This window comes from Acinonyx jubatus, chromosome A1 (genome assembly GCF_027475565.1).
Source record: "Acinonyx jubatus isolate Ajub_Pintada_27869175 chromosome A1, VMU_Ajub_asm_v1.0, whole genome shotgun sequence".
Lineage (NCBI taxonomy): Eukaryota > Metazoa > Chordata > Mammalia > Carnivora > Felidae > Acinonyx > Acinonyx jubatus.
The window spans coordinates 92,677,649-92,697,951 of record NC_069380.1 but is presented as its reverse complement, the minus strand read 5'-3'; the positions used below and the strand labels follow the sequence as shown (position 1 = coordinate 92,697,951).

The 20,303-nt window shown below is 41.8% G+C and overlaps 1 protein-coding gene across 2 annotated transcripts in view; it reads left to right on the top strand.

Annotated features, from left to right (window-relative positions):
* The window catches only part of TRIM36 (tripartite motif containing 36), a 33,460-nt gene extending 18,940 nt beyond the window's left edge, over positions 1–14,520 (top strand). For both annotated transcript variants that reach the window (XM_053219832.1, XM_027076878.2), the window contains 5 exons: positions 2,619–2,872; positions 3,083–3,207; positions 7,570–7,860; positions 10,332–10,629; positions 12,382–14,520. In XM_053219832.1, coding sequence (XP_053075807.1) covers positions 2,619–2,872; positions 3,083–3,207; positions 7,570–7,860; positions 10,332–10,629; positions 12,382–12,733 — 1,320 coding nt within the window. In that variant the 3' untranslated portion in view covers positions 12,734–14,520. The remainder of the gene's footprint in view (positions 1–2,618; positions 2,873–3,082; positions 3,208–7,569; positions 7,861–10,331; positions 10,630–12,381) is intronic.
* The last annotated feature ends 5,783 nt before the right edge of the window (positions 14,521–20,303 follow it).

Below are 20,303 nucleotides of genomic sequence, written 5' to 3'. Positions count from 1 at the left end.
CCGATCTTGATGTGTGTTTCTTTTCCTCTATTTAAAATAAACTGAAGGGCCATTACTCCTGATCACTGTAGAAGCTGTGATTCAATATAACAATATCCTAGCTAGTGTGAGACTGTTACTTCTTGAGATTTTATTTCCCAAAATGGGCTCGAAAATTGAGAAATTATGCAAATGAGCAGCATTATCGCCATCACTGCCTTTGTTTCTAATTTTTTCCCCCTGATATTCACTGATTGCATTCCCCACCCTAAGTAAGTTGTTTTTCCATGTACTTGAAAAGTGTGATTTTGTGTCTCCTATTTTTGTCTGATTGAAAAACTCTCTGTGTTTCATATAATCCCCCAATCCTTGGTAAATTATCACCTACCTGGTAGGTTGCTTCAGGGATTGTATCTTTGGTCGTTTTAGGTTTGTTTTATTACTGGTCCTCAGTCATGCTGCCCTTACTTCCTGTTACTTTTTGATGTTTATTTATTTTGAGAGAGAGAGAAAGAGCGAGCACATGTAGGAAGGAAGAGCAGAGAGATACAGGGAGAGAGAGAATCCCAAGCAGGCTCTGTGTTGTCAGTGCAGAGCCTGACATGGGGCCTCATCTCATGAACCGTGAGATTATGACCTCAGCTGAAACCAAGAGTCAGACGCTTACCTGACTGAGCCACCCAGGTGCCCCTGGCCTTACTTCTGAAATAAGGGAGACCCAGGACCCGTTGCTGAGTTTGTGATTCAGTAGGCTGAAAATGGAGGAACTCTCACGTCACCTGTTCATGCAGACGCTCATTCCTTGGGATCCTGGAGAAATTACCTAGCTTCTTATACCTTTGACCTAAGCTGCATTGGTCAGCTCGTCAGTTAAGAATCTTTCCCATTGGACAATTTGTCTGCCTTCTTGACTTTTGCTCAGTGAGGACTGTGACACGGTCTTTTTTTCTATAATTACACTTAGCTGGAAAAAAAAAAAATCCCCCTTTTTACCTATGCATAATGACCTTTTGAGTTTAATGTTGTGATCTCTCATTGAACTACTACCAAAATGTCACCACCCTCTGTCCCCCTTCCTTCCTTCCCTCCTGCCTAGCATTTAAAAAATTTTATTAAATTTTTTTTTTTTTACAGTTTATTTTTGACAGAGAGAGAGACAGAGCATGATTTGGGGAGGGGCAGAGAGAGGGAGACACAGAATCTGAAGCAGGCTCCACGCTGTGAGCTGTCGACACAGAGCCTGACGCGGGGCTTGAACTCATGGACCATGAGACCGTGACCTGACTGATCATGACCAAAGTCAGACGGTCAACCGACTGAGCCACCCAGGCGCCCTATCCTTTAAAATTTTTTTTTTGCCTGTTGGGTTTAGGAAACAGAGAAAGGAATCTGGAAAAAAATTTCCTTTCATTAGAAATGTTGGCCAGAAGACACTGGGAAATGCACAGTGTAGTTCTTCCACATGTCAGCTTTTAAGAATGTGTTTGAAGCATTTTTTCTGATGGCTGCTGCTTATGGGTCTATAATGATGGCTGCATACGTGTGCTCTGCTGGTTTTGTTTTCAGAATCAAGTTGGTCTCTGATGCTACAGACATTCAAAATGTTCAGTCAGTACTGCAGATAGGATCATTTTATAGCCAAGTAGAGGAAGAGCTGCATGTACAGGGAATATAATCTCTGTGTGTACAGACTATGTACCATTGTGGTGGGCATTTTATGTAAATAATCTTTTCCCATCTTCAAAAAAACCCCAAATTATTTCTCTTATCCCTTTTATCTTACCCCTTATATCTCTTTTCAGAAGAGAAAAACTCAGGGGTTCAGAAGTTAAATAATTTGCATAAAGTCATGTAAAATTTAATTTTAATTAAAGTACATTAATTTGAAGAGAAGAGTTACATTCTGATACCTTAGTAAAGGATGTCATCTTCCTGAGTTTTAACTGTTTTAACATCTCGTAAAAAATTGGAATAGGATAGAAGGGGTCAAAAGTTGCCTGAATTAGAAATGAATTAAAAGCTCTGGGATTGTATTCCCCTCCCCCCCATGCTCTGTCTCTCTCTCTCAAAAATAAATAGACATTAAAAATTAAAAAAAAAAAGGGGTGCCTGGGTGGCTCAGTTGGTTAAGCATCCGACTTTGGTTCAGTTCATGATCTTGTGGTTTGTGTGGGTTCAAGCCCCGCGTTGGGCTCTGTGCTGACAGCTCAGAGCCTGGAGCCTGCTTTGGATTCTGTGTCTCCCTCTCTCTTTGCCCCTCCCCCACTCATGCTCTGTCTTTCTCTCTCTCTCTCAAAAATAAATCAACGTTAAAAAAATTAAAAAAAAAAAAAGCTCCTGTGTCTTTAGTTAAATCAGTTAATTTCTTCCTCAAGTTCCTTTGTATATAAGTTGACGGTTGTTTCCCTATTTAATTATTTATTGCTGAGCTTTGGAGATTAAAGCTTAAGGAAAACACAGTATTATAAAATTACAAAGTATGTCTAAATAAAAATTGGCCATCGTTCCTTGCTAAGTGTATTCAGTGCCAAATTACTGTTCTGAAAATGTCAGAGTCATTCAAAATTGAATTTTGGTTATTTTGAGAAAAGACATTTGGATTTAGCAGATGAGGTAACGTGTTGCTTGTTTTATAATAGTGTAATGGAGAGAGAGCTAAAGAAGAAGCAATCACACATTTTGAAAAGCTCTATGAGATTCTAGAAGAGAGGAAATCATCTGTTTTGAAAGCAATTGACGCTTCTAAGAAACTGCGATTAGACAAATTTCAGACCCAAGTGGAGGAGTATCAGGGGCTTCTAGAGAACAACGGGCTTGTGGGATATGCCCAAGAAGTGCTTAAGGAGACGGACCAGTCTTGTTTTGTACAGACGGCGAAACAACTCCACCTCAGGTGTGTTGCTTTGAATTTAGATCTCCTTGGCAGTATCTTTCAACTTGAGCTCCGAGTGGCTCCTGGTGCTGTGTTCTGTGCAAGGCACGGCCACACTCCTTACCTGAAAGTTGACGGAAGTATTTTTTTTTTTTTTAATCACATGGCAGATATGTAGTCTGATTGGCCTTTTAAAAAATTGTTTTTATATAAAATAATCTCTGTCTGCAGAATACAGAAGGCTACGGAATCTTTGAAGAGCTTTAGACCTGCGGCTCAGACTTCTTTTGAAGACTATGTTGTTAATACATCTAAACAAACAGAACTTCTTGGGGAATTGTCCTTCTTCTCTAGTGGTAAGTTTTACTGATGACAGAGCCTTACTCTTGTAGTCGGAATTCAGAAGGTATGGGGACAACAAATGCTTCGGTTTGCTATTATGAAAACTAGGTTTTTATGCACAAAAAGTATATTCTGTTAGTTTGTGTGTTTTATTTTTTATTTTATTTATTTATTTAAAGATTTTTTTTTTTAATTTTTTTTTTAACGTTTATTTATTTTTGACACAGAGAGAGACAGAGCATGAACGGGGGAGGGTCAGAGAGAGGGAGACACAGAATTGAAACAGGCTCCAGGCTCTGAGCTGTCAGCACAGAGCCCGACGCGGGGCTCGAACTCACAGACCGCGAGATCATGACCTGAGCCAAAGTCGGCCGCCTAACCGACTGAGCCACCCAGGCACCCCAAAGATTTTTTTTTTTAAAGTTTATCCATTTTTGAGAGAGAGAGCGTGAGCAGGAGAGGGGCAGAGAGAGAGGGGGACAGAGGATCTGAAACAGGCTCCACCCTGACAGCAGCGAGCCTTGTGTGGGGCTCAAACCCACCAACCGTGAGATCATGACCTGAGCTGAAGTCGGATGCTCAACCGACTAAGCCACCCAGGTGCTCTGGTTCATGTGTTTTTTAAACATTGTAGAAATAGGGGCGCCTAGGTGGCTCAGTTGGTTAAGCATCCAGCTTTGACTCAGGTCATGATCTCACCGTTCCTGAGTTCAAGCCCCACATTGGGCTCTGTGCTAACAGTTCAGAGCTTAGAGCCTGCTTGGAATTCTGTGTCTCCCTCTCTCTCTGCTTCTCCCCTGCTCAGGTGTTCTTTCTCTCTCTCTCTCTCTCTCACTCAAAAATGAAGAAACATTAAAAAAAAAATTAAACATTGTATAAATGGCATTACATTGTATATGTATCCTTTTTGTAAATTGCTTTTTTAAACACGTGAAGTTTAAGATATTATCACACAAAGTTCTGGTTTAAAGCTATATTTTAGGGCTGCCTCGATGGCTCAGTCGGTTAAGCATCTGACTCTTGATATGGGTTCAGGTCATGATCTCATGGTTCGTGAGTTCAAGCCCCATGTCCGGCTCTGTACTGGTAGTATAGAAGCTGCTTGACATTCTCTATCTCCCTCTCTCTCTCTCTGCCTCTCCCCTGCTCACTCTCTGTCTCTCAAAATAAATGAACTCCCCTGCTCATTCTGTCTCTCAAAATAAATAAACATTAAAAAAAGCTATTTTAACTGCTTATAGTATTTCATTTTATAAGTCATTTCCCTACTGAGAGACAATTTGTTTTTGTTTTTTCTCTGTTGTAAACAGTGCCGTATTGAACATCTTCATCAGTGTTCTTTGTGCACATGTGTGTGAGTTTCTCTAGGGCAGAAACCTAGAAATGATGTCTCCAGGCTACAACTGACTCTAAGATGTTTCCATCTTTACTTTGCTATGTTAGTTTGTTAGGACTGCTGAGACAATATACCATAGACTGCATGCCTTAAACAACAGAAATGTATTTTCTTACAATTCTGGAGGCTAAAAGTCTAAGATCAAGGTGTTGACAGGGTTGGTTTCTTCTTCTTCTTCTTTTTTTTTAAATTTTTAATGTCAATTTTTGAGACAGAGAGACAGAGCATGAACAGGGCAGGGGCAGAAAGAGAGGCAGACACAGAATCTGAAGCAGGCTCCAGGCTCCGAGCTGTCAGCACAGAGCCCAACGCGGGGCTCGAACCCACAAACCGTGAGATCATGACCTGAGCCAAATTTGGATGCTCGACTGACTGAGCCCCCCAGGCGCCTCTGCATGCACCTGTTTTGCTTTAAAAAAAAAAAAAGTGTGGGGGGGGGTGGAGTATACTCGTCATGTTATTTTATAACTAGGTTTTTTTTTTCTCCCCCAAATGTATTTTGAATGACTTTCCAGATCTCATCATGGCTGTAGAACATAACAGTTGCATAAATGTACTCTATAAAGACATGCTTATACATTGCTTATATATACCTGGGGAGAAGGACAAGAGGGAGACTTTTATTTTCAATTCATATACTTCTCTGACGAATGTGTGGTATGTGTGTGTGACTTGTATAGCTTACCCCTGGGCAGTTAAGCTTGTGGGAGTTCCTTGTATGGAAAGGATTATGCATATGCACAGAGATTTAGCTGAGATACTTTTGTGTTGTGTTTTTCATGAAAAACTAGAAACCTGTTTCTGAGTTTCTGGAAACAGTTAAATGTTGACATGACCATGCAGTGGAATTGCCAGTGGGAGAAAAATACTGGCAGGATCTATAAAAAATTGTTGTAGTGCTTATCTTGGAGTTGCTTGAAGTGTGTTTTGTGTAGTTTCTGATGTTCTTACAGGAAATATTATGTATTGGGGCACCTGGGTGGCTCAATCGGTTAAGCGTCTTACTTCGGCTCAGGTCTGATCTTACCATTCGTGAGTTCCAGCCCCGCATCGGGCTCTGTACGTATGGCTCAGAGCCTGGAGCCTGCTTTGGATTCTGTGTCTCCCTCTCCCTCTGCCCCACTTCCGCTTCTGTGTCTCTCTCTCTCAAAAATAGATAAAAATTAAAAAAAATTCTTTTTAATTAAAAAAAAGAAATTTTAGTATCATGTTTATACCAAGAAAAATTCATTTAAATTGCCTTGCAACTCTGTGGAGGAAAATATGAAAGAAAATTGTGTGATGTTTCATTGAATTTTGTTATAGACACCAAACTTAGATTTTAAAATTTATTTATTTTGGGCGCCTAGGTGACTCAGTCAGTTAAGCATCTGACTTTGGCTCAGGTCATGATCTCACAGTTTGTGGGTTCGAGTCTCGCATCAGGCTTCATGCTGACAGCTCAGAGCCTGGAGCCTGCTTCTGTGTCTCCCTCTCTCTCTCTCCTCCCCAGCTTGCACTCTGTCCCTCTGTCTCTCAAAAATAAACGTTAAAAAATTTTTTTTAATAAAATTTATTTATTTTTATTTTGTTTTAGTTTAGAGAGAGAGAGAGAGAGAGCGTGAGTTGGGGAGAGGCAAAGGTGGGGGGTGGAGGGAGGGAGACACACACACACTCACACACACACACACACACACACACACACACTTTTAATCAGGCTGCATGCTTAAGATCGTGGGGCTTGATCCCACGACCCTGGGCCAAAATCAAGAGTTGGACACTCAACCAACTGAGCTACCCAGGCACCCCCGATTTTAAAATATAATTACAGGAGGGCACATTAAATATTTTGAGCCCCAGCATTACTATTTAGTAGGTGGAAATTGAAAGGCATATTGTTAAAAAACTTTATGGTGTTTCAGAATTAATATAATGCTTAAAGCTAAAGTCTTTTTTTGGTCTGTCTTATTTTTTTGTTCTTCTCCCTTTTAGTTACACACCTCAATATACCTTTGAAAGTCTTCATTGCTTACTCTTTCTCATTAAAAAAAATTTTTTTTAATGTTTATTTATTTTTGAGAGAGACAGAGACAGAATGTGAGTGGGTTAGGGGCAGAGAGAGGGAGACACAGAAGCAGGCTCCAGGCTCTGAGCTGTCAGCACAGAGCCAGACGCAGGGCTCGAACTCGTGAACCGTGAGATCATGACCTGAGCCAAAGTCTGACGTTCAACTGACTGAGCCACCTAGGCGCCCCTCTTTCTCATTTTAAATTTTGTGGTGAGAGCACTTACCTTGAGATCTGTTCTAACAAATTCTAAGTGTGGAAATACAGTGTTGCTGACTCTGGGTACAGTGTTGTACTGCGATCTTTAGAGCTTATATATGTCTTGCTTAACTGATACTTGAGGTAACTGATACTTTATGCCTCTTGATTAATAACTGCCCATTTTTGTCCCTCCCCCGCCCCTGGAGCCAGAATCTCAGTCTTTGATTTTATGAATTCGACTCTTCTAGATTCCTCACATAAGTGGAATCATGCGTCAGTATTTGCTTTTCTGTGTCTGGTTTATTTCAGTTTGCATGTCCACAGGGTCCACCCATGTTGTTGTACATTACAGGAGTTATTCTTTCTCTTATACGTAGTGTTACAAATTTAGAAAACTCTTAGTACAGAAATGATTTAAGGGGCACCTGGGTGGCTCATTTGGTTAAGCTTCTGACTTTGGCTCAGGTCATGATCTCATGGTTCTTGAGTTCGGGCCCCATGTCGGGCTCTGTGCTGATGTCTCAGAGCTTGGAGCCTGCTTCGGATTCTGTGTGTGTGTGTCTCTCTCTCTCTGCTCCTCCCCCACACATGCTCTGTCCCTTTCTTAAAACTGAATAAACATTAAAAAAAAATAGAAATGATGTAAGTATTTTCAATACATGATTTTTATCGAGGAACATATAGGTTCTGAAATAACAGTATTTTAACTCTGTTTGGTTTCTTCTTTCTTACAGGTGTAGATGTGCCAGAGATCAATGAGGAGCAGAGCAAGGTGTATAACAATGCTCTGATCAACTGGCACCATCCAGAAAAGGACAAAGCTGACAGCTATGTCCTTGAATATCGGAAGGTTAACAGAGATGAAGAGATGCTGTCTTGGAACGAGATAGAAGTGTGTGGCACGAGTAAAGTTGTTTCCGATCTGGAAAGCAATTGTAACTATGCTTTCAGAGTAAGAGCCTACAAGGGCTCGATCTGTAGTCCTTGCAGCAGGGAGCTGATTCTTCACACCCCTCCAGCTCCAGGTATTGGGAAGACTGGGAATAAAAAAACCACAGAGTTGGAAGAGACCTTGATAAAAAATAAACTAGGGGCGCCTGGGTGGCTCAGTCGGTTAAGCATCCAGCTCTTGATTTCGGCTCAGGTCATAACCTCACGGTTCAGGAGTTCGAGCCCCAAGTCGGGCTCTGTGCTGACCATGCGGAGCCTGCTTGGGATTCTCTCTCGCCCTCTCTCTCTCTCTGCCCCTCCTCTGCTCTTTTACATACTCTCTCTCTCAAAATAGACTTTAAAAAATAATAAATAAATTAGGCACTTTTTATATAGCTCTACATTGAAACCAGTTTTCATTGGTTTGAAAAAAAGTTTTCTAGAAAACCCATTCCATCCCCAGCTAGGTTTTGGAAGTAGACGAATACTTGAATTTCACCATGTAGGCTGGGAACAGGATTAGAATGTGGACTGACATCAGATGGAGAAAAACATGAAGACATTTGAGTGAGGGCTATTAATTTGAAATGAAAAATAGCATTTGCTATTGCTGCCTTTGAGGTTCCTGCAGTTGGTTTTTAGACCCCACAGCCCCTGCCTGTTTTTATATGCTTGTGTGTCCATATTTTGTAGGCTGTCCTTCCTTCCCTTTTTGTCCAAAGTGTACTAGCCACTACTTGTTTTTCATGCACATTGTGGCTAATTAAAAAAAAAAAAAAAAAAAAGAATACAAATAAAGTAGGGTTGACGAAAATTGGTTATCTTGAATTTGAATAAAATCTGATAGTTTTAGGGTGGATTTGCAAGTATGAAATAAATATTTGTACATTTAAGGCAGTTTCCCCTTTCTTGTCTGACTGAAAGTGGAATTAAAAAGAAATCTGGAAGTAGCTGCTGGGTTTTCAGTGACTTGGTGGAGGGGGAAGGAAGAAAGGACACATTCAAAGTTCTTACTTTTCTTTTTTTTTTTAAGATTTTATTTTTAAGTAATCTCTATACCCAGTGGGGGCTCGAACTCACAGCCCCGAGATAAAGAGTTGTGTGCTCCACCAACTGAGTCAGCCACGCATCCCCAGAGTTGGCTTTCTCTCCTCTAGGAATAAGGTGACCAGGGTGACCGTTACAATTTTTATTTTGCAAACGGGGAGACTTTTGAGATTGACGGGAAGATACCAGGCCAGGGCGATAGGCATTCCCAGAGAGGATGGTCCGCCTACATACGGAGAACGGCTTTAGCTTACTAGTACACAATTTCTTCTTTATCATGGTATATAGTATAGTCAAAAATTACCGTCTTAGCCACATTTAAGTGTGCACATCAGTGGACAGTGGCATTAAGTACATTCCTATTTTTGTACCACCACTACCACTCATATTTCTACAACATTTTCATTTTTTCCAGACTGAAACTCTGTGCCCATTAAACACAAATCCCCCCTCCCCACAGAGCCTGGGAGCCTTGATTCTATGTTCTGCCTCTATGAATTGCCTGTACCTCATATAAGTGGATGGATATAATCCTATTCCTGGCTTCTTTGGGGTTTCATCCTTGATGTAGCATGTACCAGAATCTCCTTGCTTATTTAGGGTGAATAATATTCCACTGTATGGATAGACCACGTTTTCTTTATCTGTACATCTGTTTGATGACCATTTGGGTCATTTCCACTTTTGAGCCAATGTTCTGCTTAACGGATCTGAGTTGATAGAGACTTAAGAGAGTGGTATTCTGTCCATTCTGTAGTCAGGAAATCAAAGGTTAAGTTAAACTCCATTTAAATGCCTCAGCTGGAGGGTGCCTGGGTGGCTTAGTTGGTTAAGGGTCGGGTCATGATCTCATGGTTTGGTTCCTGAGTTTGTGAGTTCGGGAGTTCAAGCCAAACCCCGCATTGGGCTCTCTACTGTCAACACAGAGTCCGCTTCAGATCCTCTGTCCTCCTCTCTCTCTGCCCCTCCACCCCACTCAAAACCAAACAAAAATGCCTCACCAGGGATTAAAACTCTGGTCTCTCTAAACCCAAAACATGTGCCTTTTTTTTTTTTTTTTTATACTACTGTACAGTTTTTCATGTCTGCCCTGTGGATTGATAAGGAAAAGCCCCTACTGAAATTGCTAATATTTAGAATAAATATTTAGAAAACTGTACAGGTAATTATGAAAAAGTACATCCCCTTATATTAAAGGGAAAAGGGACAGATCCAGTAGTGTAAAATAGAAGAGATCTCCCGTGTCTCTTCCCAGGAACCACGTTTGTTAAGTTTTCTCGTACACTTGAAATACTTTTTCTGCCGTTTGACATTCCTAGAGATTTTCAGGCATAGAGAATCTACTGGAAGTGATTTCCCAATTGGGGATTCAGTTTGTAATACTTTGTCTAGGGTCATGTGACACATTCCTCTTCAAGTCTGTTTTCACTAATTTCTAGTTCAAAAACATCCTATTTAACCGTCAGTTATAGAAGTGCTCACCGTTAATGATGAGACTAATCTTAAGCTCTCTTTACAGTTTTTAGTTTCCTCTTTGATGAAAAATGTGGCTATAATAATGAACGCCTCTTGCTGAACTTGAAGAGAGACCGTGTTGAGAGTAGAGCTGGGTTTAATCTTCTGCTTGCTGCGGAGCGTATCCAAGTGGGTTATTACACCAGTTTAGACTACATCATTGGAGACGTTGGAATTACCAAGGGGAAGCACTTCTGGGCCTTCCGCGTGGAACCGTATTCATACCTGGTAAAAGTGGGAGTCGCTTCCAGTGATAAACTACAAGAATGGCTCCATTCTCCCCGGGATGCAGTTAGTCCAAGGTAGGCTCTTTTTATTGATCTAGAACTTGGTGATTCTGTTAAAGGTACACATCGTTGTTTGGCCAGGTAAGACTGGAAATTGATGTGGGTTTGCTTATTACATCTGGAATACATTCCTTAGATTCAGGTGTTCTGGCCGTGCGGATGTGGCTGGCTCCAGAAAGGAGTCAGGAGGTCTTGGGATACAAATCTCAAGTATCTAAGTCTGTTTTGGGTACTTCTCGACTATCCTGTAGCTTTGCAAGTAAAAAAAAATTTTAGGGGCACCTGGGTGGCTCAGTTGGTTAAGTATCCAACTTTGGCTCAGGTTATAATCTCATGGTTTGTGGGTTCGAGCCCCAACGCAGGCTCTGTGCTGACAGCTCAGCCTGGAGCCTGCTTCAGATTCTGTGATTCCCTCTCTCTCTGCCCCTCCCCTGCTCACACTCTGTTTCTCTCTCAGAAATAAACATGAAAAAAGGTTTTTTTTAATTTAAAAATTTCTTAAACCTTTTTTCTCCTAGAGAGAGAGAGTGCGGGGGTGGGGGGAGGGAGAGGGGAGATGAGGCAGAGAGAAAAAGAGAGAATCCCAAGCAGGCTGCACAGTGTCAGCACAGAGCCTGATGTGGGGCTCAATCTCACGACTGTGAGATCATGACCGATCCGAAATCAAGAGTCGAAAGTTCAACTGACTGAGCCACCCAAGCTCCCCACAGTTTTAAATTTTGAACATCTTTCATATCCATTTCCTTAATTCTGTGATAAAAATTACTCCCACGTATAGTGAAATGCTTCCAACTGCCATACCTCATAATTGGTATGAAATTGTTCTTTTGTAATGGGACATAATTTCTTTAAACTCCCCTGGAGGTACTTTACAAAATTGGGTCACGGTAAACAGGTTTCCACATCAAAGAATTCCAGTTTGTAAAGAGATTGATTATTTAATGGGGATTGTGTGGTTTTGTCGTTTTACGTGGTATTATGTATACTAGCCCACACAAATAATTTATGACCTCTTGTGTGAACAGAACCCCAAATTGGTAATCTGAGTGACAGGAAAAGTTTTTTGCATAAGGGTGAGAAATTAACAAAACAGTGACTGTGGTAATCGGGAAATGGTTAATTACACATGGTGCCATGACCACTCGATAGAATATTGATATTAATAATGTTTAAAAGGCTTGTGACATCAGAAATATCAGTGAGACCTGATTAAAAGCGTCAATATAGTATGATCACAAATACATAAAAAGTGAAGTATGCATCGGAAAATGAAGGAAGGACGTTTGTATCAAAAATCTCTATAAGCTGCTGTTTTATGCCAGCTCCTCACTGTCAGCACAGAGCCTGACACGGGGCTCAGTCCCACGAACCATGACATCATGACCTGAGCTGAAATCAAGAGTCGGAGGCTTAACCCACTGAGCCACAACTTCATTTTAAAGCAACATATGTCGGGGCATTTGGGTGGCTCAGTCGGTTAAGCGTCCGACACTTGGTTTCGGCTCAGGTCATGATCTCTTGGTTCATGAGTTCGAGCCCTGTGTCAGGCTCCACGCTACGCTGAGCACAGAGCCTGCTTGGGATTCTCTCTCTCCCTCTCTCTCTCTGCCCCTCTGCTGCTTGTGCTTTCTCTCTCTCTTAAAATATGTAAGCTTAAAAAAATAAATAAAGCAACATATATTATCTTGTGAAAATGTTCTGAGGATAGTTGACGGCCTGTGGATGGCGCCACAGCTAAGACTGCTTTGTGCGTGTATTGTGTTCTAGATACGAGCAAGACAGCGGCCATGACAGCGGAAGTGAAGATGCCTGCTTTGATTCACAGCCCTTCACGTTAGTCACCATAGGCATGAAGAAGTTTTTCATACCCAAGTCAGCCACTTCCGCCAATGAACCTGAGAATAGAGTTCTTCCGATGCCAACAAGTATAGGGATTTTCCTTGACTATGACAAAGGCAGAGTGGCTTTCTATGACATGGATCACATGAAATGCCTTTACGAGCGCCAGGTGGACTGTTCGCACACGATGTACCCAGCATTTGCATTAATGGGCAGTGGAGGAATTCAGCTTGAGGAACCCATCACAGCAAAATATCTAGAATACCAAGAGGACATGTAGTTGAAGCGCGTGATGTGACTTAGGGTGAAAAAGGGGAGCAAAACGACGGCTCTGTGTTAACCTTCGTAACTAATTACACATCATCTAAGTAGTCTGTGGCCACACTTGTATTTTGTGTGTGTTTCTTCTTAAATCGGAAAAACCTAAACAGTCTTGCCTCTTTCCTGTCTTCATCCTGCCTTTTACAAACTGCGGGAGTAAAGACGCTCTCTCCTGGTTAACCCTGAAATGGTGAAACACTGTAACTGGATTGTCTTTTCTTATGAACAGGAAATCTAATGTATTTATGTCAGTCAGTGTTGCTGATACTGATGCTTCTTTTTTGAGGGGGAAGGGATACAAAACTATTTATTATTATGTTTCTTTTGTGTTTGGTTTTTCATTTGGTATCATGTTTATGTCTTAAGCTATTTTTTAGATGCCTTATGGATAGAAATTAGTACTTAGCATTGTGTCTTGTGTATGTTTTTCACAAGAAAACAAAGGTATAGTTAGTATAAAGGCCAGAGAAGTGGTAGTATATTTAAATGGGAAATTATGTATTTTGAAGTGCGTAACTAATATTCAGAGTATATTCCCCAGAAAATGAATACTGCTTTTTTTTCTTTTGAGACGGCAAATTGTATTTTTAAGGATATTTTTAAGAGTTCGCTTACCTGTAATGCCCATACCTGATCGTGTGTAAACATTTTTGTTTTTTGTTTCTTGTTTTTGCAGGAAACACTAAGTTCTTGGCTAGCACAAGCAGCTTTTCACTTGGTGTAATTTTTTTTTTTTTTTTAGAAAATTTGTCTTCAGTTTTTCTTACTCTGAAAATACCTGCGTCTGTATCAAATAATTTATTTTTCACAAATATTAGAGAAGCTGCACTGATATTTAACATATTTGTTCTTTGCCCTCTTATTGTGTCCTGTGATTTTCATTTTTTGGCACCAATATTACATATCACCTTGCCCTGGTTTATGTTTACATGTTTGGAAAGTTCATGAAATATTTTTAATGTCATTAAATATGTTCTAAAATGTAGAGTAACTTACTGGTCAGTTGGATGATATTTTCTATGGCCTGTTGTTTGGCAATAAGCATCTGTAAAAGTCAGTAAAACTACAAGTCTAGTTTAGGAATAATAATGAAAATCATATTGACTTTGTGTGTACCCTTTTAAAAGTTCTTCTAATTTGAAGAATTAATACTTTGACATTTTACATTCATTTTTGAAAGATGTCCTTTAAAGGGTTTTTACTTAAACTGCTTATTTTTTAGAAGTCTAAGTGTTCAGAAACTAAGCTGTTACACATTGTAGCGCTAATGATTTTGAAATGCTTTTGATCTCTCTTAATTGACCCACCAAAATCTTAGGCCTGATTTGGTTTCCTTGTTGTTTGCTTGTTTTTAATATATATTTTTAAGTGGAAATCTGTTATTCAGGCTGGCAGCATCAAATTGGCCTTTCCCCCCCCACCCGGAGTAGGAAGTATCATGGAGAAGTTGAGTGTTTAGTAGGTTTGTACCTTCCTACCGATGAATAAGCACTTTACGACATAGGCTGAACTAAACAAATACGCAGTATTATGTGGATCATTGTGCAGTAACACTGCTAGAGTCACGTGTGTGGTCAAGTTTGAGCCTCAAGCTTGTGTAAGCACATATCATGTAATGTAAGCATTTTAAGTATAAAGCTTTAATAGGATAGGGAAGCCACTTAAAACGTTGTATAGTTGTATAGAAATTGTTCTCCGTGTTTGCTTTCATTTTGAATAAAAATTAAAATAAGTGTAATTATTGAACTGCATTCTGGGAATTCTCACTTATGTTTCTGTGGAAAATGGAGACAAATCTTTCACGAAGAGCTGTTTTGCTGAGTATATTAGCTTCAGAGCGAAGGTTTTACATAAAGTTCTTCTGGGCATGTCCTTACTAGCCTGATTCTTGCCGAATGGATCATTAGAAAAGTTTGACGTGATGCTGGTTTTCTTCGGCTAACTGATCAGATTCTCTGATGTTGCTTTTCTGGTCCATAATAGATCAGATATTGATTATATGTGTGTTCTTTCAGTTCACATTCATACTCTCAGGCCTTGGGGCTCTGATAGTCGTGCATCACAATGAATTGTTATTTATGCTTCATGGGTTTTAATTTTTTAAAAAAGTCAATTCCGTGTTGTCCCGTGACAGTGTATAATAACTTAGCCTCATATTCACAGTTGCATTCTGGGGAAAGGAGTAGGAGTCGGAGCGATCTCCTGGGCACTGAACACAGTCTGGGTCCGTGAAATTTTTGCCATGGTCCATCATCTGATTAGATCCCGGGAGCATGTCCCATGTGGGAATGTGATCAATCGTGCTATTGCTACACAAAATGGAGAAGTGTTCTAGCCAAGAATACTCGTAAGACATTATTTTCTATCAGACAGATGTGCATCCGTTTTATTTTTTTTCAATGTTTTTGTTTATTTTGTGAGAGAGCAGGCAGGATAGGGGCAGAGAGAGGGAGGGAGAGAGAGCAACCCAAGCAGGCTCCCCGCTGCCAGCGCACAGCCCGATGCAGGGCTTGAACTCCCGAACCGTGAGATCATGACCTGAGCCGAAATCAAGAGTCAGACGCTTGACCCACCGAGCCACCCAGGTGCCACAGATGTGCATTCATTTTAGAGGATTTTCACCTGCTTGTTGATGGGGATTAACACGCTGAGAATTGAAGTTCTCCTTGGGACTCTTCTGCTTTAACAAACCCGACGGAAGTTAGTTAAGGTCGATTTGGAACCCACTTCACTGATGGACAAGTTTTTAAGTTGTGCTTTCTGAGACATCGTGCTGTGTGCTTACTGGGTTTCGGGTGAACCAGACCACCCAGCCAGGTTCTTCCTCTTAGGAGCTCTGTTTGCAGGAGGGGGGAGGTGATAGAAATGGAAGGCGCTACAGAGTGTCTGAGGAGGAGGCTCTGCTAGACCCGGTGCTGAGGAGGCAGCACAAGATGGACCCCTGACTGCTAAGGAGCTGGCCGTACAAAGAGCCGAGTGAGGTGCATGCTGGGTAGAGAGGACAAGGAGCACAAGAAGGCTTTGAGATCGTGACCTGCTCAGAGTTTTGGCAGGAAACAGCATTCACCCTGGATGGTTCAGCTGGAAAGTGAATGAAAGGGGTACTTTGAGATGTGAGTGACCTTGAAGAAACAAGCAATGGTGAGACCCTGGAAAGACGAGCAACAGCCAGAAGCCATTAGTGCTTCCAGATCAAGGAGGGCAAGGGGAAAGCGTGTTCCTAGATGTCAGGGAGAGTGAGACATGAAGGAAGGGTTGCTTGGTGGGAGTTGGGCTCACCATGGGAGGCAGCAGGTCCCTAAGACGTGGCGCCAGGACGGGGAGGGAGGCAGAAATCTCCTTCACCGGATCTGTTGCTACTGCCTATTGACCACCGGACTAGCCTACTGGAAGCCACCCAGCAAGGGCTCTCTAGGGATGCAGGCAGTGGGGATCCCCTTCCTGGGGCGCAGAAGGGAAAGCAGGCATCTGGTGGTAGTTCTGGGGGTGGCTTAAATGGAGAACAGCTGGCACAAATGGGAAGAAGCTGCGTGTATTTGAGGGGGAAAAGGCTATTGGCTGTTGTGCTGAGTGCTTAAATAAGGGTGTTTATAATGTTCTGAAATAGTACAACACACAAAAACGAAGGCTTAGAAAGCCATGTACCTGGGAGGTCTCCTGCATGTACTTCCTGTCCCTGAGTTACTTCTCCAGTTTTCTTTAGAAGCTCCCCCTCCTATGTCTGGAAGTGGGTGGGGGTGGTGGTGAACTATTCCCTACGCTAACCTTTAAGCAGTCCCTTTGGCTCAACTGTGAGAATTTACCCAAAGTCCACTTTCTCCCACCTTCCCCCACCACCCACAACCTCACCTGATCACTATAATAACTGCCTGTCAGACCTCCCTTTCAGCCGCGTAGGAGTTGAATAGCTAAGTTCTAATAAACCCTGAGCTAACCAAAATTCATTTTTTGCTCTCCCCAAATCTCTTCTAGGTCACCAATGGCTTCCGTCCACCAACGATACAGGGATCAGGCTCCCTATGCTTTATGATGCCACCTTGTTAGCACATCATTTCTAACATTGCTAGTTTACATAGTTTCTAGAAAAAGAGCTTAAAGCCATTAATGTCCCCAGCACGTCATTTGCTGCATTCATGTTTCATTAGATAGAATGGATCGCGTGGTGCTGGCCGTCATGGGGGTGAGAAAATTGTTTTCTCCAAGTGCCCAGGTGGGGAGACCAGCAGATGTGGGCAAGCACTGATAATGTCCATCTCAAGCCTTTCCGCTGTTACTTTTTCTCAGTTGCAAAATAAGCACGAGCTTTTTGCTAATTCCTACTGTTCCAGATATCCACACAGTCCTTCACCTTTGTCTTTTCTTCAGATGTCACCCTAACTGCTCTTTATTTTAATTTTAATTCTTTTAATGTTTGTTTTATTTTGAGAAAGACCGGGCTTGAGCAGGGGAGAGGCAGAGAGAGAGGGAGATACAGAATCAGAAGCAGGCTCCAGGCTCCGAGCTGTCAGCACAGAGCCTGATGGCAGGGCTCCAACTCAGGAACCTTGATATCATGACCTGAGCTGTAGTCACAAGTTTAACCAACTGAGCTACACAGGTGCCCCTGTATCCAGTTGTTTTTTTTTTTAATTAAAAAAATTTTTTTTTCATATTTATTTTGAGGGGGGGGAGAGACAGTGCGAGCCAGGGAGGGGCAAAGAGACAGGGAGACACAGAATCCAAAGCAGGCTCCAGGCTCTGAGCTGTCAGCACAGAGCCCTATGCGGGGCTTGAACTCACGAACCTGGATCGAGCTCATGAAACTATCCAGTTTTTATCACTGCTGGATCCCAGCACCTTGAAAATCTGGTTTCCAGCCTGGTGATTCTCTTATGTCTTGACGCACACGGTCTCTGCAGTTCTAGAACCTGTCTGGGGATCTGTGTGGACAAATTGGCTTGCAGGTCACGGGCTTCTCCCTGTGCAAGCTTTCAGATTTGAGCTTCCTCCATGGGGTCATTTACTTGCCATTTCTTTATTTGCTCATACGCCACAATAGTTAACACGTGTCCTGGTTGCACTGAAATTGGAGTTGGCTTCTCACTTCCCATGTATTTTTGTTTTGGGGTGTTTGGTGGGGGGAGATGATTTTTCAAGAGAAAGAGGCAGATAGGACTTTGCCAACTTGAAACTAGAAAAAGTATTATTTTTGGAATGATATGTCCATAAAAATTAGTATCTTTTCCAGATGTTCATTTTATAACACCTTGACTCTTCAGCAGAGCAAGGTTTTGGTTTTTTTTAATGATGGAGTTACAAGGTGTGTACCTTATTCTTTGCAGAAGATACTTTGCAAAATCGCTTATGAATTGAACTTTTATTGTATATGGTGAGTGGATTCAATATTTGGTAAAATATGAGTGTTTTAAGGGGCTTTGTAATACCTTAATCTGGTCTCTCCCCTTTTGATTCTTTTGCCCCTCCATTTTTAAGCAAAGCTCATCTATATGGCAATATTCTGGGCAAAATCCCAGAAATGGTTTTCCTGGTAAAACTTCTTGGGTTGCTGGTTCTGCTCATAACTTTAACATGTGACTTATTTTTTTTAAGTTTTTATTTTTTTAGTAATCCCTGCACCCAACATGGGGTTCGAACTCACAACCCTGAGATCAAGACTCTATTCCTATTGAGCCAGCAAGGCACCCCTAACATGTGACATTAGATTTCTTCTTAAGTGTACCTGACATGCCCTAAAACTGTTGATAGGGAAATGTCAAAACATTAAAAAAAATTTTTTTTAACGTTTATTTATTTTTGAGAGACAGACAGAGACAGAGCGTGAGCAGGGGAAGGGCAGAGAGAGAAAGGGAGATACAGAATCCGAAGCAGGCTCCAGGCTCCGAGCTGTCAGCACAGAGCCCGACGCAGGGCTCGAACTCATAAACCACGAGATCATGAGATGCTTTATCGACTGAGTCACCCAGGCGCCCCCCAAAACATTTTAAAAATGTTGTATGTTGTAGTACATGTCTGAACAGTGATCTAGTAGTCGTTTCTAGGTTTGGGGGAAAGGAGATCATATTAAATTGGGTGTTTCCCTGTTGGGCAAAGACACTTGTCTTATATTTGCAGGGATTCTCAGTTTTTACTGGCTGTTTGATTCTCTGGAACACGTGGACGGAGTAGTAGTGGTTGGTGTGGGTTTTTTGCTTTGGATTCCTGAGGTTTGTCATTTATAGCTGTGGGATTTGTGACAAGTGATTAACGGTGAGCCTCATCTGTAAAATATTTCTACGGCTACATACTCCAGGTAATTCAGATCATGTGTACAAAATGTTTGACACAGCATCTGGTGTATACGAAATACCCACTATATTGGGGCTTCACAGACACATTCTGCTTTTCGATAGCGTTTTGTTTTGTTTTTTAAGTTTATTTAGTTTGAGAGAAAGAAAGAGCAAGTACAAGCAGGGGAGGGGCAGACAGAAGGAGAGACAGAATCCCAAGCAGGCTCTGCCCTGTCAGCGCAGGGCTCCACGCGGGGCTCAAGCTCACGAACTGTAAGATCATGACCTGAGCTGAGGTCAAGAGTCAGACGCTTACATGACTGAGCCACCCAGGCGCCCCTTCGATAGCATTTCTGAACATAGTATGTAACTCCACAGATCTCTTTTACGAATGATGAGAGTATCTTTTGAGTACAAAATTGTACTAGCATATTCAAGTGCTATTATTTGCTTATAATACCCAGAGCCAAATGGAAAAGTGAACATGAATAACTTGAGGTTCAGACAGACAAGAATTAAATCTAGCTTTTGAAAGACCAAGACAATATGGTCCAGGTGTGTTTCCTTGCTATTATATAGCAATGAGCAAGCGCTCGCTCGGAAGACGCAGAGGAAAAGGACTTTGTGTCAAGTTACCAGCTTCGCCGGGAGACTTAGTTCTTCGGGGTAGATTTCTCCCTGCTCCAGGAGTCTGTGGATGGACTTGTTAATTAACAAGCCGCAGCAGGTGTTAAATGCGTGTGGTTCACCTGGGGATCTTGTAAAAGTGATTTTAATTGAGTAGGTCTGAGTGGGGACTGAAGCATCCGTGTTTCTAACCAGCTCCCAGAAAAGCCCACGCTGCTGACCCTGGCTCACAGTAGGCGTTAGCTGGGCTTTAGAAAACCCGAATGGGTGTGGGGGAGGAAGCATGAGAGCAGAACTCGTCTGCCCTGAAAACAAAGCAGGCTCAACTGGACGGAGAGGTAGACCTCCTGAGATTTACAGGTAAGGCTCAAATTTTGTTTCAATACAGTTTTGAATCAGCTTGGCCATGTGGGCAGTCATTTAATTGAAACTCCCCAGCTACTGTGTCATATGGTATAGGAGTTGAGGCTTCCAAAACAATGCGGGGGTTTTCGGCCGTTTAAAGCAAACCAACCGACCTCAGCCTGTTATCTTTCAGAACGTAGTAAAATTTGCCTGATCCTGACCCTTGGTCCTTGGTGATACTAGAATGTGTGAGTTGCGCAAGATACCCACAGGCGGTTTGCCTGCACAAGA